This window comes from Sciurus vulgaris (genome assembly GCF_902686455.1).
Source record: "Sciurus vulgaris genome assembly, chromosome: 3".
Taxonomy (NCBI): Eukaryota; Metazoa; Chordata; class Mammalia; order Rodentia; family Sciuridae; genus Sciurus; species Sciurus vulgaris.
The window spans coordinates 162,474,468-162,497,119 of NC_136463.1; the positions used below are offsets into that span (position 1 = coordinate 162,474,468).

Below are 22,652 nucleotides of genomic sequence, written 5' to 3' on the forward strand. Positions count from 1 at the left end.
CTCCCAAATACTTAAACAATTCCTATGTGAGTCCTTAGATAATAACATCATTACCCATAGCATGACTCTGGAAAGAAGGGTCAGAGAAGTCCCTCTTTACACACCTTGCTTCCATTGAGAATCCAATCACTTCCATCCTTCTTGGCATTTGTTCTTACTCCCTGTAAGTCACTGAAATTGAAAGAAAAAATTAAAAAATTCATCAAACGGTAAAAATGAAATTGTGCAAATGCTGTTACATAAGTATGTATGTAATGTGATCATTCAAACTGAATATGCCATTATAAAAATCTTAATATTAGAAAAGTTCACATGATTGAACTAAAAAGTCATGTCTGATATAGTATATTCTAGTTGTTCCATGAATGAATGTATGATTAAGATTAAATAACCTTGGGCTGGATATGTGACTCAATAGTAGAGCACTTGCCTAGCATGCCAAGGTCCTGGGGTTGATTTCCAGTATGGCAGAGAAACAAAAATTAAATAAATTAGCCAGACCTCACAGAATACATGTAAGTCCAACAATACTCAAGACTACAAAATAGCTCACTGTATTCTTGAAATTATGTATCACAATATACTTTACCAACCTTTATATACCTTGGTTCCTTCCCCTACTTCTATTCATCAAGAATTTAGATATTTAAAAGACGATGTCTCACTAGGTGTACTGGCACACTCCTGTAATCCTAACTACTTGGAATCCTGAGGCAGAAGGATCACAAGTTCAAGGGCAATGTAGTGAAATTGTTTTAAAATTAAAAAATGGCTCAGGATGTACCTCAGTGGTTATAGTGCTTACCCAGCGTGTGTAAGACCCTGTATTCAAGACCCAAAAACAAATACTGTCAAAAAAAATAAAGATTATGTCTAAAATGCTGTTTCTTGTAACAAACTAACTATAAAGGTAGAATTTTTTAAAAAATGTAAACAGTATTTTGATTAAAATACAGACAGTATTCCAAAGAAGAAAAATTATTTAACAAATAATTTTACCTCCTGAACATTTTTTGGGAGGGGATACTGGGGATGGAACTCAGGGGCACTCAACCACTGAGACACATCCCTAGCTCTATTTCATATTTTATTTAGAGACAAGGTTTCACTGAGTTGCTAAGGACCTTGCTTTTGCTGAGGCTGGCTTTGAACTCAAGATCCTCCTGTCTCAGCCTCCTGAGCAGCTGGGATTATAGACATGCACCACACAGTGCCCAGCTCTCCTGAACTTTTAAAAACACCTCATTGAAATTATTTTTCCACAGATGTAGATACACATATGAATGTATATTTGTAAAACTGGAACCATACATAATTTTGATCTCTTAATAATAGCTAATGTTTTTTATCTACATAGAATATCATCATATGAATTTACCATGATTTTTAAACAACAATCCTCTATTGTTGGAAATTTAGGTCTCATGAACCTACAGTGAATAACATCATGTATAAAATAGTCCACATCAACTCATTGTGAAATTTTTCTGATTCTTCTTGTATGTGGGCTTTGTATTTTTATACTGCAGGATACATTTCCTTTTTTATAACTCTCTATATTTGGATGAATAATGTCCCCTAAACATATCAGGTCCTAATCCCTAAAATCTATAAAAGTGGCCTTATATGGAAAAGGATAACTTAAGGATGTTGAGATGGGCAGATTATAGTGAAATTATCTGGATGATCTATAAATGTAATCACAAATGTCCTTAGGAGAGAAGGACTGAGAGTGGGAGATTCTATAAACAGAAAAGGAGAAAACAATGTGATCACAAAGGCAATAAGCCCAAGGAACACCAGGAGCCCCAGGAGATGAAAAGACAAGGAGTAAATTCTTCTCTGAGCCCTCTGGAGGGAGCGCGGCACTGCTGATTAATTTGGGGCCCAATGATACTGATTTTGGATTTTTGGCCATCCAAATTGTTAATAAATTTCGGTTGTTTTAAGTCATAAACTTTGTGGTAGTTTGTTATAGAAGCCATAGGAAACTAATATATTCTCTTTGAGTATCTACCTTAAATTTTAGTTTTTAAAGAAAAGACTTTTCTGCTGGGCTACTATAATCCCAGGTACTCAGGAGGCTGAGGCAGGAGGATTGCAAACTTGAGGCCAGCATGGGCAATTTAGCAAGACCCTGTCTCAAAATAAAAAATAAAAAGGGCTAGAGATGTAGCTCAGTGGCAAGAAAAAAGTACACGTTCAGTACAGACACAATTTTTTTCTTTAGTATTCTGATGTGAGGTTGTTTGAATCCACAGATGCAAAACCAACAGATATGGAGAGCCAAATATATTGAGAAAATGTTTGTTATTAGGGCACTGCTTTCAAGAATTTAAAACCAATCGAATGTTGACTTACCTTCCAGCCCCAGGCTCTGTCATTGCTATGGCACCAATACATTTGCCTGCCGTCATCTGGGGAATGAAGTGCTCAATCTGTTCCTTTGAGCCATAGTTGGCAATATAAGGCATGACAATATCTGAATGAAGACTAAAGCCTGGCCCTGTACAATTTGAGTATGCTCTTAGAAAGAAAAAAAAATTAAAACATAAGATAGTAATTTTGTTCTGCTCTTAATGTCTTTAATTTTCAATTAAAAATGACTAATGGAACAACAGGGTATTAAAGATCTTATGTTGTATGGGAACAGCCTGTTTCCTCATAAACCTATGATCTTCCTGAATGTTGTTTTTACTACTCTTTTTATTGTTGGTTCGAACACAGTAACAGTGTTCTAATGGCTCAATAAATAATTATTTAATGAATTAAGAAATAAGTTACTGATCACTTACAATTGTTATTACCCTAACACAGCAATTATTTTTATTATGGCAAATTACCTGTGGCTATATTCTAATACAGATGTAGTCAAACTATGAATTTTTTACTTTTCTGTTTTCTTCTTAAACTATATAACAAACTCCTTTTTTTACCTAGTTTCTATAATTATAATTTTAAAAGCTGCAAAATATTCCAAATTATTTATGTCCCACAATTTACTTATTCATTCTCTCAGTGCTAGACATTTAAATTTTCTTCAAAATTTTGGCAATTATGATCTAACATGATAATGATTTCTGAACATAGCTTCTATTTTTTCCTATTAAATTATTTTTCAGATAAATTCCCCTAAATGCCAATCTAAATCCAAGAGTAAAAACACTTTTGTTTTACCTTTTTAATCCCCCAAATGTAAATTTGTCTAATTTATAATGTTTCCAATAGTGTATGCATATGCCACTTTCACCACAACACTGCACAAAATCATTCATAAATTCAGTGTGGCCATTTAAATAATTTTAAATAAATTTGTATGATTTTAAAATATTTACTAGGTGATAAGATTTCTCATGTTCACAAATTTTATAAGTATGTATAATGGTATCTGCAGGTCAGCTTAATTTACATTTGGTTGGTAATAAGGATGAATTTTTTTTTTCATTTAAAAAAGTCTAACTGCATTTCTTGTTTTGATAAAGATGTTTCTTCAAAATCTTGTGTCCATTTTAACTGAAATCTATGTTCTTATATATTAGACTTTTTAGCAAATTAGATAATATTTCTCCATGCTGCTATTCTCATTAAGATATTTTTTAAAAGAAAAAACAAACATAACTACATGAGCCAAACAGAAATTAAACTATTTGCCTTTCAACAGTACCTATTTCAACAGCATAAAAGAGGATTTTCTTATTTCCCACATTTAAGAAATGCACAAGAGTATGAGAGCCACAGTCTGTCACATTTTACACTGAATTTTCAATCTTCCAAGAAGACCAGAAAGCATCTCTTATTATCATTTGAGAAAAGTGAACTTGCAAACAATGAGCCAACTTCACATGTCTCCATACTTACTGCTCCTCCCACACAATAGCTGTGGAGAACAAGTCGCCACCAATGCCACCATGCTGCTCTGCAATATTGACTCCAAGCAGCCCTTGTTTTCCAGCCTTTTCCCAGAGTTCCCTGGTCACTTCTCCAGCTTTCTCCCACCTGCAATTAAATATTTTAAAATCATACAAATTTATTTCAAATTATTTAAATGGCCACACTGAATTTATGAATGATTTTGTGACCAAAATGAATGCACCCTTGGTTTAAGGTTAACTATTGACACTGGCCATACCCTTCTATTTGTAACTGACTCTACTATCATTTCTCCTACTTTTTTCTCTTCCTTACTTCATATTTGGCACTTTCTGCCTTCTTCCTTGACTAGTTATTAGATCTATAAAATATACCCTCTGATATTCACATATGTGGTTTTACTGGTTGGTGCTGGCAGGGTGCAAGCTTAGCTATACCATATAGTCATGGGAATCTGCCCAACCTCTCTTGTAAAGACAATTCTCTGCATTTTTCCTGAATTTATAGCGTATGAAAGCTAACATGAGGAAATCACCTCATTACATTTAAATCAGAATGACAGGATAGCAGAAGCACCTTGCAGCACAGACATCTGTCAAATGAATTTCTGAGAAGACCACTGTGCCATCTCCTCTCCCACCTACAACTGAGGGACCTCAAGCTTGCTAGGGAAGTGCTCTACTACATCCCCAGCTCCAGCCTGTCTTCTTTAAGAATAGCATAATGAGGAAGCCGTGGCTACGTGGCTAGTTAGAAATAAAGAATGTGAAAATATTTTTGTGGCTTTTTTTTTTTTAAAGTAGGAGAGACAGTTAATAAGGTATGGGTTATTTGAATACCCTGCCCAAAATCTGTCAACTTCTATTATCTTTATTTCAAAGCATTCTCAACAATAATTTTGAAACAAAGAAGCCAAGTGCAGTTCCATCCTCAGGAGGCTGAAGCAGGAGGATCATAAATTCAATGTCAGCCTCAGCAACAACTTAGCAAGATCTTGTTTGGAAATTAAAAAAAAAAAAGTACTGGGCATGTAGCTCAGTGGTAAAGATCCCCTGGGTTCAATCTCCAGTACCAAGAAGAGAAGAAAAAGAAAAAAAAAAATTCTCCTAGAATAAAGTGTGCTTTATTTCTCTTACCTTCAGGAAGCTGGTTGCTTTTCACCAGGCTAGTCACAGCTTCTGAGTTTAGCTAATTTTGGTCATTATAACCAAGAAAGTATTAATAAAAAACCTGGGCACATACTAGTAATTCCAGTGACTGGGGAGACTGAGGCAGGAGAATTGGTTAAGGCCAGCCTGAGCAACTTAGCAAGATCCTATCTCAAAAAATTTTTAAAGAGGGTTGGGAAGGGAATATAGCTCAGTGGTAGTGGCCAATCACCTACCAAGATTTGCACTATGCTGGTCTTTTGAACTTTTACATATTTTAATTTGTTCATAAAACAGAAAAAGAAAGGATATGAAATGGACTAGTAGTTTGTTGGTACTTAACCATAGTTTTCAAAATATACTTAAATTTCAAATCTTTGAATGTTCTCACTATTGAATTATATATTATACATTTAAAAATTCATTTAAGACTGGGGATATAGCTCCCTTGGTAAAGCCCTTGTCTATATGCGAGTCCCTGGGTTCAACCCCCAGTACAATAGAAAATAAAGGAGGGAATAGTGGGCTAAGGGTGTAGCTCATTGGTAGAGCACTTGCCCAGCATGTGCAAGGCCTTGAACTCTATCTTAAGCACTGTGGAGGTGCAGGGGAGAAAGAAAAAGAATCATTTAAGAAAACCAAGCATGTTGGCACATGCATATAGTCCCAAATACTCAGGAGGCTGAGAAGGGCGGATCACTTGAGCCTATGAGTTCGGAGACTAGCCTGGGCAACACGGTGAGAACCTATCTTAAAAGCAACAACAAAACAAAAAAATTCATTTAAAAAGCTATGAACTTAAGAATCCTACATTATTACAGGATTATGATGAAGAACAATAAAAATATTAGTGAAGCACTGAACATTTTTTCTGCCAACATACAACATTCTAGGAAGTAGTTATTTTCATATAACTCATTGAAAAATGAAGAAATGTGAGCTTACTCAGCATGATAAGGAACAACTTCGTCTTGAAAAAACTTCCTTACACTTTCCCGGAAAATGTCGTGCTCTGAAGAAAAGATTCTTCTAATTCCTACGTCTGTTAATTTTTTAGCAGAAGGAGATTCCAAACGTTCTTCCCCTCCAGAATGAGAACATCTTTAAAAAAATATATGCATTAAGAAAAGTAAATGAACTGTTACTCTTCATAGCCTAATTAAGGCCACTGAACAACATGGTACCCTGATATCTTTCCTACAGACTTCCAAGCGTCATCACTTTTCCTAGGATGTCCCTTACCTCACTGGAATTAAGCAGCAATTTATTATTAGTCAACTCAGTCTTCACTTTCAAATTTCTAAGGAGGATGATGCCTGGAACTCACCACAGGTAAAATATAGTGTTATCACATGATACGTGGAATAAATATAAAATGCAAACAGTACAAGAAAATAATACTGATAAGTTTTCATACCATAAACAATGTTTAAAATAATGCAAACCCTCCAAAATTAGTATTTTATCCAGAATCCTATCATTTCAAATGGCAGGTGCGCTAAGATGTAAACTATATTGGCGTTATTGCTACAATGCAGAGCCAAAACCAGTGTATATCAAATGCCTACCAGTCTCTGCAAGGATTTGTATGGGATTATTCAAGACCTTTAGGAACAAACCCTTCCCCTCTTTTTCCACCCCACTCGACCCTCAACACACCAAGCTTAAAATGAGACTGCTCTGCAGTTCCTTTAGTTCAGTCATCTTTAGGGTTTTTCCCCTCTGGATTTTGAAAATTGGTGCATTCCTCTCAACATTATCCAGTTCACATATAAAAAACTTTTTATCATATATTCAAATATTGCCCCAAAATACTTTCGTTTCTTACTAAATTCTAATTTAGGTTTCTTTCTTCCTTAGTGGGACCCTGTTTTTAAAAAAAATTTTTAAAGTCTTTGCCTAGAAAAGACCTATTTCTTGTGATTAATCAAAGTAGACTTAATTTTTTTTTTTAAAGAGCTTTTAACTAGACATTAAAATATGTTGGGCTGGGGATGTTGCTCAGTAGTTAAGTGCCCCTGAGTTCAATCCCTGGTGCCAAAAAAAAAAAAAAAAAAAATCTAAGGCCTTCCAAATTATCATCTTTAAGGATTATAGTAAATCAGCTTAATATACTATCATCAATCAGTCTTGCTTGTTGACATTTAGGTTATTTCAATCTTTTTTTCCTCTCAAATGGATCCTTTGGCTCTATTTTGATTTATTTAATTTTTATTTTTTGCTGAATGCTATGGACTGAATTCCCCCTTAAAAATCATACATTGAATACCTAATACCCAATGTGACTGAATTTGGAGATTGGGGTTTTTAGGAAGTAATGGAGGTTAGATGAGATTAAAAGGATAGGGCCTTAATATCCAGATTGGTGGCCCCAAAAGAAGAAGATGAGATTCTTTCACCAAAGGAAAGGTCACCTGAGGACACAGTCAGAAGGTGGCAGTCAGCAAGCCAGGAAGACAGTCCTCACCTAGAATTCAATCAGCTAACACCTTAATTTTGGATCCCAGCCCATAGGCAGGTGAAAAATAAATTTGTTTAGACTACCAGTCTATGGCATTTTTATTTTGGTACCCCAAGTTGACTAATATACTTTACATTCATTTAGTTTCATTTTACTCTAAGTTTATCTTTTGTGTGTGTGTATGTGTGGCGTTAGGGCCTTACACCTGCTCATAAGGACTCTGCCACTGAGCTACGTGCCTAGCCCCTGACATGCCTTTTTGGTGGTGACCACTGGCTGTGAACACTTAATATTTACCTTTTTATCTTGGTTTGTCTTTTATCTTCATAATCATTTTTCTGATTATAACTCTTATCAGTCAAATCATCATTTTAAATGGCTTATTCATTCATTTGATTAACAAATACTTACAGGATGCCTGTTCTGTGCCAGGCACTGATCTAGGAATTTGGAATATAAGAGTGAATCAAAAATCCCAGTCTTCATGCTTACATTCCAGCAAAAAGGAAACCAAATAAGAATAAACAACAAACACAGTAAATAAACAAATTTAATAAATTAGAAGGCGATAAGCGCTGTGGAAAAAGAAGGGTAAAGAAGGGATCAGGAATGTGGGGGGGCACCACAGGGACAGTGGATATAGTATGAAAATGAAGTCAGAGTAGATTAAATTAGAAAGGTGAGATCAAAGTCAACCCTGGAAGGTCACACAGTTAGTCAAGCATAGTTCTAGAATAAAAGAATTTCAGGGCCAAAAAACAAAAACAAAAAAACCAACTAGTGCAAAGGTTAAAATCTGGATGGAGACTGGAGGAGCAGGAAGGCCAAGTGTGGCTAGAGTGGAATGAGTGGGAAGAGTATATATATATATATATAGGCAGAGATGAAAGGAGACCAGAACATGACAGGGCCTTACCAACCACTGTCATGTTACATTGGATAAATTAAAATTTACCTTATCCCTCCAGCTGAAATGATAGGTTCCAATTTCTTGCTACTAAAAATAAAGCTATAAGTATATATGTATCCATATAGATTTTCCATACTTGGGATTCTTCTTCTGGGGAAAAAAACTAGCTGAGACTAGGAAATTGGAGCACTAATGTCACAAGAGAAGAAATACCTTGGGAGAGGGTCTGGAGGAGTGGGTGGGGGCCAACTTAGAGAAAAGTAAAGAAAGGACCAGGAATGTGTGTCAAAGGAAAAGAACGTCAGCAAGTGTCAGTTGAGGCAAGAGAGACTTATTTAGGAAAGCAAAGAAAACACACTCAAGGGAGAATCTGTGCCACCTCAAGAGGGAGAGACCTGTTTTCAGGTTCCAGCTCTTTTAAAGGAAACTTGGTGAGGCGTGGGTTAGGGAAGGATGTGAGGATGACACCAGTCTGACAGGCTGATGTGGTCTCCACTGTGTGACCCATAGGTTATACTGGAAAGTCTCCTAAATGATAACTTTCTTAAAACATCCTGTCTTTACATAAACTATTTATTGGTGGGCTAATTAACAATGTGCAAGGTAATTTTCATAAATGGGTGAATTTATAGTAACTTTAGGATTTACAGATTTCCCAAAAACTTGGGGGTGACAGACCTGGGAGTGAGAATGGCTTTGGAGAGTGACAGGTTGGGAAAGGTATGGAATACCTTAAAATTATTTTATCTTAATTTAGTAAATTTTATACATCTCCTTTCTCTGTATTTTTTCTTCTACTTAATTAAAACACTGAATCATTTGTCAGTATAAGAAGTAAATAATAATAAAGACAATTTATATTCAAGTTCAACTGGATCTTAAATTTTTATATCCTATATTAAGGAAATCGCTGAAAGATTTCCAAGTAAAATATACAATGACACATGAAAGCAAAAGAAATGCCAAAAAAATAAATAAAGATGTTGAGGTCAGACCAGGTGGTCAAGAGTGCCTACAAGTGGGAAGAAATCAAAACACTTGGCAGCAAGTTTATTGGAACATATATTTTTTTCTTCTTCTTCTTCTTTTTTTTTTTTTTTAAACATGTATTTCTTTAAAGACCAAAAACCCTGTACCAAATAAAGTGGCCTTTTCTCCTCTATTGAAAATAGGGGCAAGAGGCTTTACCAACCAACACACTCCACAAAACTTGGGGAGACAGGTGGTGAGGAAAACAGGTTACTCAAAATCAACTTTGAAGAAGATGGAAGAGAACCTTTTATTTCTTAAATCTCCATTTTCAGGTATTCAGAGGCCTTGAAACTTTTATAAAAGGAGGCACAGGGGACAAACGGCAGAGAATATGCATACATGCATACATACATAGAAAAAGCAGTTCTCAGGAAGTTGCTTTCGATTTCAGAGAGGGTCTGTTTCACTATGGCATTTAACTACTAAACTTCCAGGCTGGGCTCTGTTTATTAGGCCTCACTTATATTTAAAAAAGGAAATAATCTCCACCAGCACACCCCTCAACAACTGGAAACTGGTTATAAATACACAATCTTAGGCCTCACTTCAGACCTATGGAATCACAAGTAGTAGTTTAACAAGATCCCCAAGTGATTTACATGCACATAAAAGTTTAAGCAGTCTGTTACACTAAAACTATAGTCTGATAAATGAAAGGGTGTCTCTCAGGTCTTCCCTTTTCCAACATACCCTTTGTGAGTGTAGACTTTCTTCCCATACTTCAACTAAAATAGCAAACTGATCTTTGGGGTCCTCTAATTTTAAGAACATAAAGGAGGCCTGATACCAAAAAGTTTAAGGTTCACTATCTCGCGATGTTCTGGGGTAGAACTTAGAAAAGTATGTGTATACTAAAGTGGCCTCTTCGGTGAGGCCTCCCAAACCTCCCTGAAGACTGAGTCTTGCAGCTGAGTACCTTATAGTACTTCACACAACGTAGTAATTAGCTCATTTACCTGCCCTTCCACCCTAATTAAATAATGATTCCTGTGTGCTTCCAGTTTGTTTATCCAATGAATGGACTTCATGACTCAGATGGTATCTGAAACTTTTGATCTTATTATAAACACCACCTTAATAGCCACTGAGCCACTTAGAAGCTCCTTCAATAATCCCTCTATTTAATTAGTCGAAGGACTGCTAATAAGTCCAAGCTGATTCTTTGTCCGATGGGGTCCTCGCCAGGTCATTTGTGGCGGATCATTTGCCCTGGGCACTTCTTCCGGCCGCGGCTGAGCGCACACCCAAGTTCGCGGTCAGGTGGCGTCCCACGCGGCAGCGCTAACTGGGCCAAAGGTCGCAGCCTGCGCCCGCAGCGCCCACCCTCCGCGCCTGCCGGAGCATCAGACCTGCAGGACCCAGCTCCGGGTCCCGCCGAGGCCGCGGCGCCAGCCGGGCGGGACCGGGCTCCCGAGTGCGCGTCTGGCGACATCCTTCCCTCGGCTTTGCCCGCGGAGGGGCGGCCCCGCTGACCCCCGCTTTCCTCCGCACCAGGCCCAGCCGCCCCTCCCAGCCTCGCCGCGGCCCGGGCGGGGGATGCCATGCCCTCCAAGACCGCGGGAAGGGCGGCGAGCCCCCAGCCCCGCACCCTGCGGCACTCACCTCGCGGAGGGCGGCGGGCGCGGCGCGCAGCGGCGGCCCAGGACGCGCAGGGACCCGAGGAGGAGGCGCGAGGCCATGGCGGGACAGCGAGGGGCGGACGGCAGGGTGGACGGACGCGGCTCCGCGGTTGCTCTGCGCCCTGGGCAGGGCGGGCGTGACGGGCCTGCGGGTGGGCGGACTCTCCGCGGGACCGGCCAACTGTTATGTTTCCAGTAGGCTTAACAACGCCTCACTGGCGCCCTGATAAAGGCTGGGCGCGCGCACTTCCGGGGCCGGCGGCGGCCGCGAGCTGCCCTGGGAGCAGCACCCTGTCTGGGGGCGCTCCGGCCTCGGGGCTCCCGGACCGCTGGCGAACCCGAAGGAGACACGGATCTCCAAATGCTCCCAAGCACGGACCACAAAAATGCGCGTGAAATGTGCTTCCGAATAGTGGAAGTTAATTTGCTTCACATCGACAACTATTTAAGCACTGTTTCCAAAGAATCGTGCTGTTATTAATTTTTTCTCACAAAAATTAGTGACTAGTTCGTGGGAAAAATTAAAATATATTCAATATACAAATAAAAATTCAACCTTAATTCGATTCTCCAATAGCTTTTTCTTTGTTTTTCTGCTACTGGGGATTGAACCCAGAGATGACTTACCACTGAGCTGCATCTCCAGCCCTTTTTCTAATTTTGAGACAGGGTCGATTTCTGATTTTCCACAGGCTGTCCCTGAACTTGGTATGCTTCCGCCTCGGCATCCTGAGTGGCAGGTTTACACACATGGAACACCATGCCCGGCTTCCCAGTAGTTCTTGATTTGAATTCATATCTTGCCATTTCCTTTCTACCCAAGTCATCAATAGTGCTTAATAATCTATATTTCATCTCAATAATGAGATGGGAAGTATCTGAAGGTTTCGAATTTTAAAGAATGCACAGAGTGATCTCTAAGGTGATGAAGCAGAACATTAAGGCCCTTCAAAGAGTTAACATGGAACTGAAATAGTGGAAGGGAAAAAAGAAATATTGTGTTAAAAATCAACAACCTGGGTTGGGGATATCGCTCAGTGGTGGAATGTCTGTCCAGCACATGCGAGGCCCTGGGGCTTCCATCCCCAGTGTGTGGGGGAGGTTAGGGGTGGGGGAATAAGTCAACAACTAACTAAATGTTAGATATAAAGAAGGAATTTAAAAACAAAGTATTAATTCTAAACATGTGAGGTAGGTGAATAGTATTAGCTGACAGGGTGAGCACAGGGAACTATCACCCATCACTATTGCCAGAATTCTGGGCTGGCTAATCTTCCATCATTACTTCAATCCTGCCATTGTGCCAGGTTATTTACTAGCTTCATAGAACCAAAGTCGTGGTTCTTAACAGTGATAATTAACTGATCAAGTAACCTCCCCAATTGTTGCAAAAAAGAATCTGTAAAAGATAAAAGAAAGCTTTTTTCTCTCTACTTATCCTCAACACACTTGGTTATCACAATGATACACAATTGGTGTATCATTTCTGGCCACAAAATTTTGTGGGCATGTTTTCCTACATAGAGAGAATTCTCTAGCATACACCAATTGCTTCAGTTCAATTCTGACACTATCTTCCTGGAGATAATGTCAGATCCTGCAGGTTGACTCAATCTCACAGGACTGCCTTCATTTCAGGACCCAAGTTCCAGCACTGGGTTGTGCCCTATGCCTCTGACCACCAATTAAAAGCTGGGTTCCCAACACACACACACACACACACACACACACACACACACACTAATTTTCTCAAATAGTTCAGAGATCCAGGGAAACACTTATTACCAGTTTACTATGAAAGACATTACTAAGAAATAGCCATTTGGGTAAGATGTACAGAACAAGGGCAGGTGTGTCATGGGAGAAGAGATGTCTCCAGAAAAGGCTCCTGAGGAGTTCCTGGAATGAGGGGTAATTTAACTCAAGACCAGTGGGTCCTTGACATATGTGACAGATATGTGACATCTGTCTGTGTCAGTAGAGGCACAGAGAGATTTATTTGGGAAAGCCGATACACATTGAAAGGAAAATGTAGGCGATCAAGAGAGAGATGCCTTTTGGGATAAAGCAAAGAATACACATTCAAGGGAGGAATGTGAGTCATTTGGGGAATGAGAGATGAGTTTGGGGGGTTCCAGGCTCTCTTTTAAAGGAAACCTGGTGAAGGGAGGGTTAGGGGAGGTATGTGAGGGTGACATCGGTCTGTTAGTTCTCAGGATCTAGCTGAGAACTAATTAGCTGATCAAGTAACCTCCCCAATTGTTGCAGGCTGAGATGGTCTTCATTGTCTAATCGTAGAAAACACTGGTAAGTCCTCTGAATTATAGTTTTCTTAAAATATCTTCTCTTTCTTTGCTTAGTGTATTAATTGGTGGGCTAATTAACAGTATGGAAGGTAATTATCATAACTGAGAGAATTTATGATTAACTTTAAGATTTATATATTTTCCAGAAATATGGAAGTGACAGGCCTGAGAGAAAGATTGACTTGGGGGATGACAGGCCTGGAAAGTTGCAGAACTTTAAATTAGAAGTATATTTCCTTGTCCTGCCTCTGTGTTTCTTTTCTTCTTATTTCTTCTTTCCTACCTCATCTGTGTGTGTGTGTGTGTGTGTGTGTGTGTGTGTGTGTGTTTGGAGGGGTGGGGGGGCGTGTAGAGAGGACAAACAGAGCTTCCATACCCCCTGGCCCACTAGCATCCCAACACTTCTGCATGTTCAGCATCCAGGAAGCTCATCAAATCCCATTGTTTTGTACATCTTAGTCTCCACTTCACTCCCATTTCCTAGAGGTTGATGGCCAGAGCCGAAAGTTTCAACTCTTTAGTTCTCCAATAACTTGTACTTTCTGGTGACCAGTCTCATTCTGGGCTATGTAGAGTCCCACCCTGTCACCTCTTTAGTGTAAACCAAGGTAATATGACAGGGGTTCATAGTCAAAAACCAGAAAGACACCTTCCATCACTCCAGAAACACTAAGCACTTTAGATATTCTTTAACAGGAACCAGCGACAAAAAACAAATATATTTCATATTATGCCATAGGTTTCTTCTGCTGCATGGTCTTTCTGAGACTCTGAAAAACAGGAACAATAATACAGTGTGCTTCAGTGTGATCTGAGAATCACTACCAGTAATAGCACTTGTTGATCAGAGTATGTGATGATGAGGTACAGGATTCAGTATAGTAAACAAGCTCACAGGTGAGTCTTACACCCTAAAGTCTGTGAACCACCAATCTCCCCCAAGTTTGCCAGAAATAATAAGATCTTTCGTGCAAAGTACATTGCACGGTGCTCAGTATATAACATAATGTTAGCTGTTTCTATTCTTCTTCCCTTGCATTCTTACAAGACTCCTCCCTTTCAGGGGATGGTCACTTTTAACAATGACCTTCTATATTCAGATAGACAAAAACTAGGATTTTTTTCCCACTTAAATAATTGGCTTCACTGGAGATATTTAGATCAATTAAGGTGGTTGGGGTAGAACTGTGGAGGATATACTTAGAACTAGTAATTTCTGATGTTGGTGACTGTGTTTCAAATCTGGGAGTAGCGCCAAGGGTGCCCATGCAGGTAGATGACCTAGCCAAGATTTCTCTAGAGATGGTAGGAATTACTGCAATGTCCTTAGGAAATACAGTAATTACACACCCACACCAGCTGTGTATGACATGTCTATAATCCCTACTACTTAGGAGGCTGAGGCTAGAGGATCCCAAGTTCAAGGTCATTCTTAAACTTAATGAGACTCTGTCAAATAAAATAAAAAAGTTCCTAAGGATGTAGCTCAGTGGTAGAACACTTGTCTAGCATGTTCAAAGCCCTGAGTTCAATCCCTAGTAATGCACACGCACACACACACACACACACACACACACACACACACACACATATACTCTTGAGTTTTCTAATTTCAGAGGAAGTAATTAGTGATTTGTGTAAAGACAGGTTTCATTATAATATGCATTTATATCAGAAGATAAGGAAACCTTATGTGTGTGTTTAAATCTATTTTATTGCATTTTATATTCACTTACATAATACATAAACTTTTCCCAATATGAAAACACAGGATAACTGCTTCAAATACTTGCCTCACCTCTTTGAATCATAAACTTTAATGTTCCTTTTGACATACAGTTGTTATTTTGCACCTTTTTCTTATCTTAAATATGCTTGTCTTTTTTTCAAAATTAAATGTTTATTTGAGCAATTTAACTTCAGCTTATCAATATTTCATAAAAATTATTGTTTTAACTTATTATTTAGAAATCATTTCACATGTGGAGAAAACATGCAAATATAGTACAGTTAGCTCCCATTTACTCTTTATTCAGATTCTCAATTGTTAACATTTGCCCCATATACACATCCTTTTCTGAACCATTTGAGAATAAGTTGCATATGTCATGTCCCCAAAGAAAAGCTCCCCCCACCTGCAATCTTGGGGATCAAACCTAGGGGTATTTCACCACTGAGTTACATCTCCAGCCCTTTTTAAAAAATTATGTTAGGATACAGTCTTGCTAAATTGCTGAGGCTGGCCTCAAACTTATGATCCTCCTGCCTCAGACTCTGAAGTCTCTGGGATTACAGGTGTACACCACGGTGCCTGGCAAGAAATGCTCTTAATAACCATAGTAGAGGAATCAGAATTTCAACAGATATCCCAATAATATCCTTTCATTACAATGAAATCCAATCCAGAATCCCATTGAGGATATATTTTTCGAGGTGCTGCAGTTGGATCCCAGGGCCTTGGGCATGCTTGCAAAGCACTTAACACTGAGTTACACCCCCCAGTGCCCCAATACATGACCCTCTAGTACCCTTTAATTTGGAGCAGTTCTTTTAGCCTTTCTGATTTCATTTACAATTTCTTTTTTCTTTTTGTCTTTATCACTTATAACATCCACAGCTTCAAAAAGAAATGCTAAGTATTTTGTATTTTGTAGAAATAACTTGGGTTTTTTTTCTTTTTTAAAGTTTCATAGTGGCAGAATTGGTACATGAATGTGGTGTCCCCTTCACTATACCATATCAGAATGTGCTGAAACTGGTTTGTTTTTTCTCAGCAAGGTTAATTTAAACCACATTTGGTTAGGATGGTGCACTTTACATTTACTGTTTCCTCCTGTGAAATAAGAACATATAAACAAATACATTTCTGAGTAAAGAATTGACTGTGCTAAAGTGATATGCAAATTTAAATGAACTATCCACATAATTTAGGCAAAACACTAAAGATTTTATAACCCTGTGAGTAATTTATATGTCTCTTGCAGGAATTAGTTCTATAAACATGACTCTTTGGGGTAGGACAGAGTTTTACTATGTTATCCAGGCTGTACTGAAACTACTGAAGCTCAAGTGATCCTTTTTTCTCAGCATCCTGAGTAGCTCTGATTACAGGTCTCAGCCGATACCTGTGCCAGGCCAAGCCATGGTTTTATTAATTGAAATGTCAATGATGGACAGAGAAATCAGTCAATGGATGCACCTTAACTTGAATTTTAAAGAATTAACAGGAGAGCTGGGCACGGTGACATAAAACAACAATCCCAGTGTTGTGGTTTAGATATGAGGTAAGCCCCAAAAGCTCATGTATGAGACAATGCAAGAAAGTTTAAAGGTGAAATGATTGGATTATGAGAGCCTTAATCTAATCAGGATATTAATCTGTGAATGCTGATTAATTGGGTGGTAACTGTAGCTTATGGCTGGAGGAGGTGGGTCCTTGGGGGCATGACTTTGGGGTTTATATTTCTTCCCTGGTGAGTGAGTGTGCTCTCTCTTTTTCCTGGAGGCCAAGCCCTGAGCTGCTTTTCTCTGCCACACTCTTCTGTTATGGTGTTTTGTCTTACTGTAGGCCAGAGCAATGGAATAGGCCATCTATGGACTGAAACCTCTGAAAATGAGTGCCAAATACTTATCCTCCTTTAAAATTATTCTTGTCAGGTCTTTTGGTCACAGTGGTGAAAAAGTTGACTAAAACACCCATCTATATGGGAGGCTGAGGCAGGAGGATTGCAAGTTTGGGGCCAGCCTGGACAACTGAGACCCCATCTCAAAATAAAATGAAAAGGGCTAGGAATGTAGTTCAGCAGTAGAGTGTGTGCCTAGCAAATGCAAGGCCCTGGGTTCAATCACCCCTACCAGGGGGTAGGGAGGGGGGAAGTAACAGGAGGGAAAAACCAGGGCACTAGAAGTAGATGTAACAAAGTTAGGAAGATTATCTGGAAGAAGGAAGGAAGGGAAAGTGAAAGCACATTAGGAAACCAGTCTAATTGAAAGGTGCATGATCAAAAGTGGGAAATGCAGTTCAGTGGATAGGTGTGTTCGTAAGCTTCTTGTCATTGAGACAAACACCGGAGATAAACAACTTTAAGGAGGAAATATTTATTTTGGACCACAATTTCAGAGGCTTCAGTCCATGGTCAGCTAGTTCCAATCCTTTTAGACTGATGGTAAGGCAGAAATATCGTGATGGAAGGTCACAGTGGAACAAAGCTGCTTACTTCATGGCAGCCAAAAAGCAGAGAGAGAAAGAGGAAGGGGTCAGGGACAAGATGCACCCTTGCAGGGCACAGCTGAGGTGAATCACCTCCTTCAGTGAGACCCCATCTCTCACAATAGTTCATTCAACTATGAGCCCATGAATGGATTCATACATTGGTGAGAGGAGAGCCCTCATATCCAATTACTTTTGAAAAGGCCCACCTTGGAACATTTCTGTATCAAGGACCAACCCCAATACATGAGTTTTGGGGGAACATTTGAGAAACAAATGATAACAATAGATAATCCTTTATAAGAGCATAGTGTACAGATTAGGTATGAGATTACTGGGGGTCTGACTCCCGACTGCTACTTATCAGTTGTCAATCATGATTGTGAGGATTAATTTTATTGGTACTTATAAATGGGACGACACATGGATTTGCAGCCAATTATTGTTGACCAGTATTTTTATGATAACTGATATCAAACCAAGGAATTTAGGTTTGATGTAGTAGGGGATGAAGAGTCCCCATGGCTAAGGAGAGCAAAATTTATTTACTAATTCATTTTTGTATTCAATCATACTTCAGAAGTTCCTCCTAATGTTGAGGGTACAACACTGTTCAAGATAAAATTCCTGTTTTCTTTCTTTTTTATGGAGGGTACTGGAGATTGAACCACTGAGCCACCTGTTTTAACTTTTTATTTTGAGGCAGGGTGTTGTTAAGTTGCTAAGAGTCTTGTTAAATTGCTGAATCTGGCCTCAAACTTGTAATCCTCCTACCTCAGCCTCCTAAATTACTGGAATTACAGGCAAGCAGCATTGTGCCTGGCTAAAATTCCTGCTTTCAAGAACTAAAAATACAGTTATGAAAATAAAACTGGTATACAAATACAAGACAAATTGTGATTAATGAAGGAGTAAGACGGTGGGTTTCCTTTTTCCCCACTTTATTTTTACGGCAAAGAAGAAAAAACGTGGGATATAACATTCAATAGATCTAGGCTGAGGATGAGAAAACCTCTCTTGGAGTTCCTTAATCTCTCCATGTCTCTGTTTCCTTATTTGTAATGTGCAGATATTAATAGTATCTATCTCACAGGGTTGAGGTGAAGCTAAAATAAGACAAAATATGCAAAGCATTCAGTCTGGTAGCAGTAGGAGCCTAGGACATGGTAACATCAAGACTGTGTTTCCTTACCTAAATCTAAGGAGAGGCCATGCTCTGCCCAAGTTGCCAGGGAAACCAATAAAAGCCAAAGAAACTGTCTCTTCTGATTTAGTTCACTATCATTCATTTGAAAAGTGTTTGTGGCAATTGTTTCTTCTAGTTTCCAATAATTTAGGTCAACTTTTCAGAGGACAATTTAGATAGTCCTTTTATTGTTTCCAGTATGAGCAAGAGTTACCAGTGTTAGCTTTAAGTTTTTATGCTTTTCACTTCATTCAGTAGCTTGTTCTTCAATTTTAGAAAAAAGCAAGAAAGAAAATGTCAAAGTCCCTTTATTACCCCTTAAGTAAATGCTGCCCTTCGTGTCCTTTGACCCACAGTTCATGAGCAACACCAGGGACTTTTAAAGCTAATATCAAAATAGGTTAAAGTACAAAAGAATTTCATTTGTCCTGATTCTAAAACTAAGTAATAATTCTGGTTAATGTTCTGATTTGGTATAAGTAACCAGATAATATTAGACTTTAACCTTTTTCAGTTTGGGGGGATCAGAGCATTCATTCTTCAAGGAGAGCATAAAACTACAGACCATGAAGGGACATAGAGGTTGTCCAAATACTTGGAAGCTTAAAAAAAAAAAAAAAAATCTTAGCTATAAATAAGACAGTATCACAGGATTATATGTCAGAAATTTCAGGAACATGAAGCCAATAAATGACCAAAGTTAAGAGATTATCCCATAATTAAAAAGAAGCAAAGGAAGGTCAGGCAAGGGCAGGACTCAGCTAGATCTGTCACATGTCTGGAAGCCTAAACTTTTTTTGTATATAGGTTGATTAGAACAGGCCAGTTATTAGAAGGCATGGACTTGGTAGGTGTAGCATAAATTATTTAAACCTCTACTTACTCTCCTATAAATGAAGAATGCATCATAGTGTTGTTGGGAGGATTTTTTCAAATAATGGAAGTCAAGTAACTAGGATAATGACAAAAGTACAATAAGTACTCAATAAATGGTAATGAATAGTCATCAGTGAAAAACACCCACACGGTGGTGTTTAGAAAAATAAAGGCAGAGAAAATCCTAAGGAGGGAAAAACAACTGCTTAAAAAATTACCTGAAATTCTTCAATCAAATATAATATAAAAATGATCAAATCAAATACAAAAATCTTTAAACCTTTAAAAATGTGAAGGAAAAAAATCCGCCAATCGTACTTAGCTTTCCCTGATTCTTATGGTACTTACTTGGTATTATACAAAAATACACAATTTTGCACATTTAAGTCCTGTTTTGTGTGTATTCCAGTGTCTCCTTCAATTTAGAGGAAGTGTGGAGAAAGAAGCTACTTTAGCTTTTACTCTGACACCTGTAGAAAATACCAAGGTCCACACGTCCCTCTCCAAGCCCGACATGGACACCAGTTTCTCCAACCCTAGCCACCAACATCTGTCTATATGTTAAAATATAAAAACAGAATGATTAGGAACTACTGTCTTATTGTTTTATATTTGATTTGACGAACACCTTGATGACATCAAGAACCTGAAAGTGGCATTGGTTTTTCCAGATTTCTAAAATATTTTCTTTTCCTTTACTGAGATCAATAATTTCAAAACTGGTTTTATGTTTGGGGATATTTTCTTTAAAAAAAGAAATAAGCAAATTTAAATATCTTTAGTCAAAATATTTTTTACAGTAAATCTAATTGTCAGGATTAAAAATGAATTTGTTTAAACCTCAGCCTTCAAACATTGATCTGCTTCTAAGTTGCTTCCTTACGTGGAATATAATCAGAGTAGTAATCATATGCATTTTTAAACAAAAACCACTGCTCAACAGTAAAAAAGACTTTAAAATATACATTCCAGGGCTCCTCTGTCCTTTATAACCACACTATATGGAACTCATTAGAAAAAATATATATGTCCTCTTGTGTAAAGCAAAACTGATCTAATCGAGTGTAAAGGTTTTATGTAAGTTTAAGTGCATTACAGTCTCAGACTAAAGTAATCTAAGCATCTGTAATTCTGTTACATGGATCCTGGACAATATCAGAAGGATGATTGCTAGGCCATTTTGTCTGCATAATACAGAATTATCCCTCTGCATAGCTGATTTGTATTCAGGGTAAGATATGCCTTCATGGTAAAATTTCTCCAAGAATACATAACTTGGTCACAGTAACTGTATTTGTTCTCAATTTGACAATCCTTTTATCTTTATTTGAGTAGAAAAGTTTGAAATAATTTTCATGCAAACCTGAATGTATCAGCTGAAGTCCCATCCTAGACTAGAAGGTTCCTTCCTTAGGTGATAGGCATCTCAATCAAAGAAAAAATATTTAGTCAGATAACTATAAATAAAGGTCAGTGTTGTTGTCGGTTTATGAATGAAAACTAAGTGGACTATGAATTATATTTTCAATCCAAGAGCATTATTTATTTATTTTTAAAATCAGCTATTCTGTGGTTATTGCTACATTATGTTAATTCCTTCAACTTCTTCTCTCCCCTCAGAAATTTATCTGCACACCCATCCATTCTTCAACCAAGAGAAAAAGGCAGCTATTCTATTCAAACAACTACCCACCCTTTCTGATGAAGTATTTGTTTATCTGCTGATTCCTTCCTTATTCTGGGTACACATGACATAGGTCACATTTCCAACAAGAGTGTAATGCTACTTTATTAATTGGCAAAGAACTGCAGCAATTTATGGAACTAAATAGGAGTTCCCTAATCTGTGACCACAGACAATTTATCCCATGGTTTATATCAGAAATTTTACACATTCATTTTTTTGATCTAAATCTTTAATCTCTCTGAAACTTATTTTGATGTGATGATACTTTTTCTTTTCCAAAGGCTAACCATTTTTTGAGAACCACTTAAAAAATAAATGTCAATCAATTCGGGTTGCCATAACAAAATATTGTAGATGAGGCAGCTTATAAATAACAAATGTTCATTTCTTGCCATTCAGGAGACCGGGAAAACCAAAAACAAGGTACTGGTAGATTGTGTGGCAATAACCCATTACAAACTGAAGTCTTCTCCCTGTAGCCTCAAACTAAAGGGGTAAGGGATATCTCTGGGATCTCTTATAAAGACACTATATAATCCCATTCTTGAAGGCTCTTCTCTCATGACTTAATCACTTCTCAAATCTCCACCTCTTAATATCCTTGGGGGTTAGGATATAAATATTCAGTTCATTTTAATAATCCATCTTTTCTACTGAATTAAATGCTACCTCTATCATTTGCATTCCCTTATGTATTTGGGTATGTTACTAGACTTTCTGTTGCATTCATCTGCCCATTCATTCAATAAATATTTATGGGGAACCTTTAAATGCCTACCTGCCAGGCAATCTTCCAGGTGCTATGGGCAGAAATAGTCAAAACTTGTTTCTTAATCCTATGGAACATGTTTTTGGAAGCAGACAAAAATGAGTGAATTTAGAACAGGTGCTGATAAAATAATGTAGTTGTTCTTCATCTATTCATAAGCAAGTCACCAACATTCACACTTTGATCTTGAAAAGGAGAGTGGAGTTGGAGGAACAGGGAGGAAAAGATAGGAGGGAGTGAAGGGGACAGAAGAGAGAGAGTGGATGTGGGTGAACTGTGTGTGTGTGTGTGTGTGTGTGTGTGTGTGTGTGTGTGTGTGTGTGTTTAGGGACACTCTAATAGAGTAAATGAGCTTTAACTACTCCTATCAAATAACATCGGCATCAGGAGAACCCTATACTAGCTGATTATTAAAGATTTTGGATAGTAAACTATTGTCATCAATACATTTTCTTCTTACCTTCTCTCATTTTGGACAGATAAAGATTCTTACCCCCAAACTACCTGTTTTTCAAAATGTAATATTGTACATATAATCTGAGTTTGGGACTGAGACTTGCGAATATTGAATGAATGAG

At 38.0% G+C, this 22,652-nt stretch overlaps 1 protein-coding gene across 1 annotated transcript in view; it reads right to left on the reverse strand.

Moving 5' to 3' along the window:
* Positions 1-11,194, reverse strand: part of ACADL (acyl-CoA dehydrogenase long chain) — a 30,132-nt gene extending 18,938 nt beyond the window's left edge. The window contains exons 1-5 of the mRNA XM_079134629.1: positions 11,024-11,194; positions 5,964-6,119; positions 3,859-3,996; positions 2,362-2,526; positions 105-171 (exon numbers count right to left, since the gene is read on the reverse strand). Of these exons, the coding sequence (XP_078990755.1) occupies positions 105-171; positions 2,362-2,526; positions 3,859-3,996; positions 5,964-6,119; positions 11,024-11,100 (603 nt within the window). The 5' untranslated portion in view covers positions 11,101-11,194. The remainder of the gene's footprint in view (positions 1-104; positions 172-2,361; positions 2,527-3,858; positions 3,997-5,963; positions 6,120-11,023) is intronic.
* Between the last annotated feature and the right edge of the window lie 11,458 nt (positions 11,195-22,652).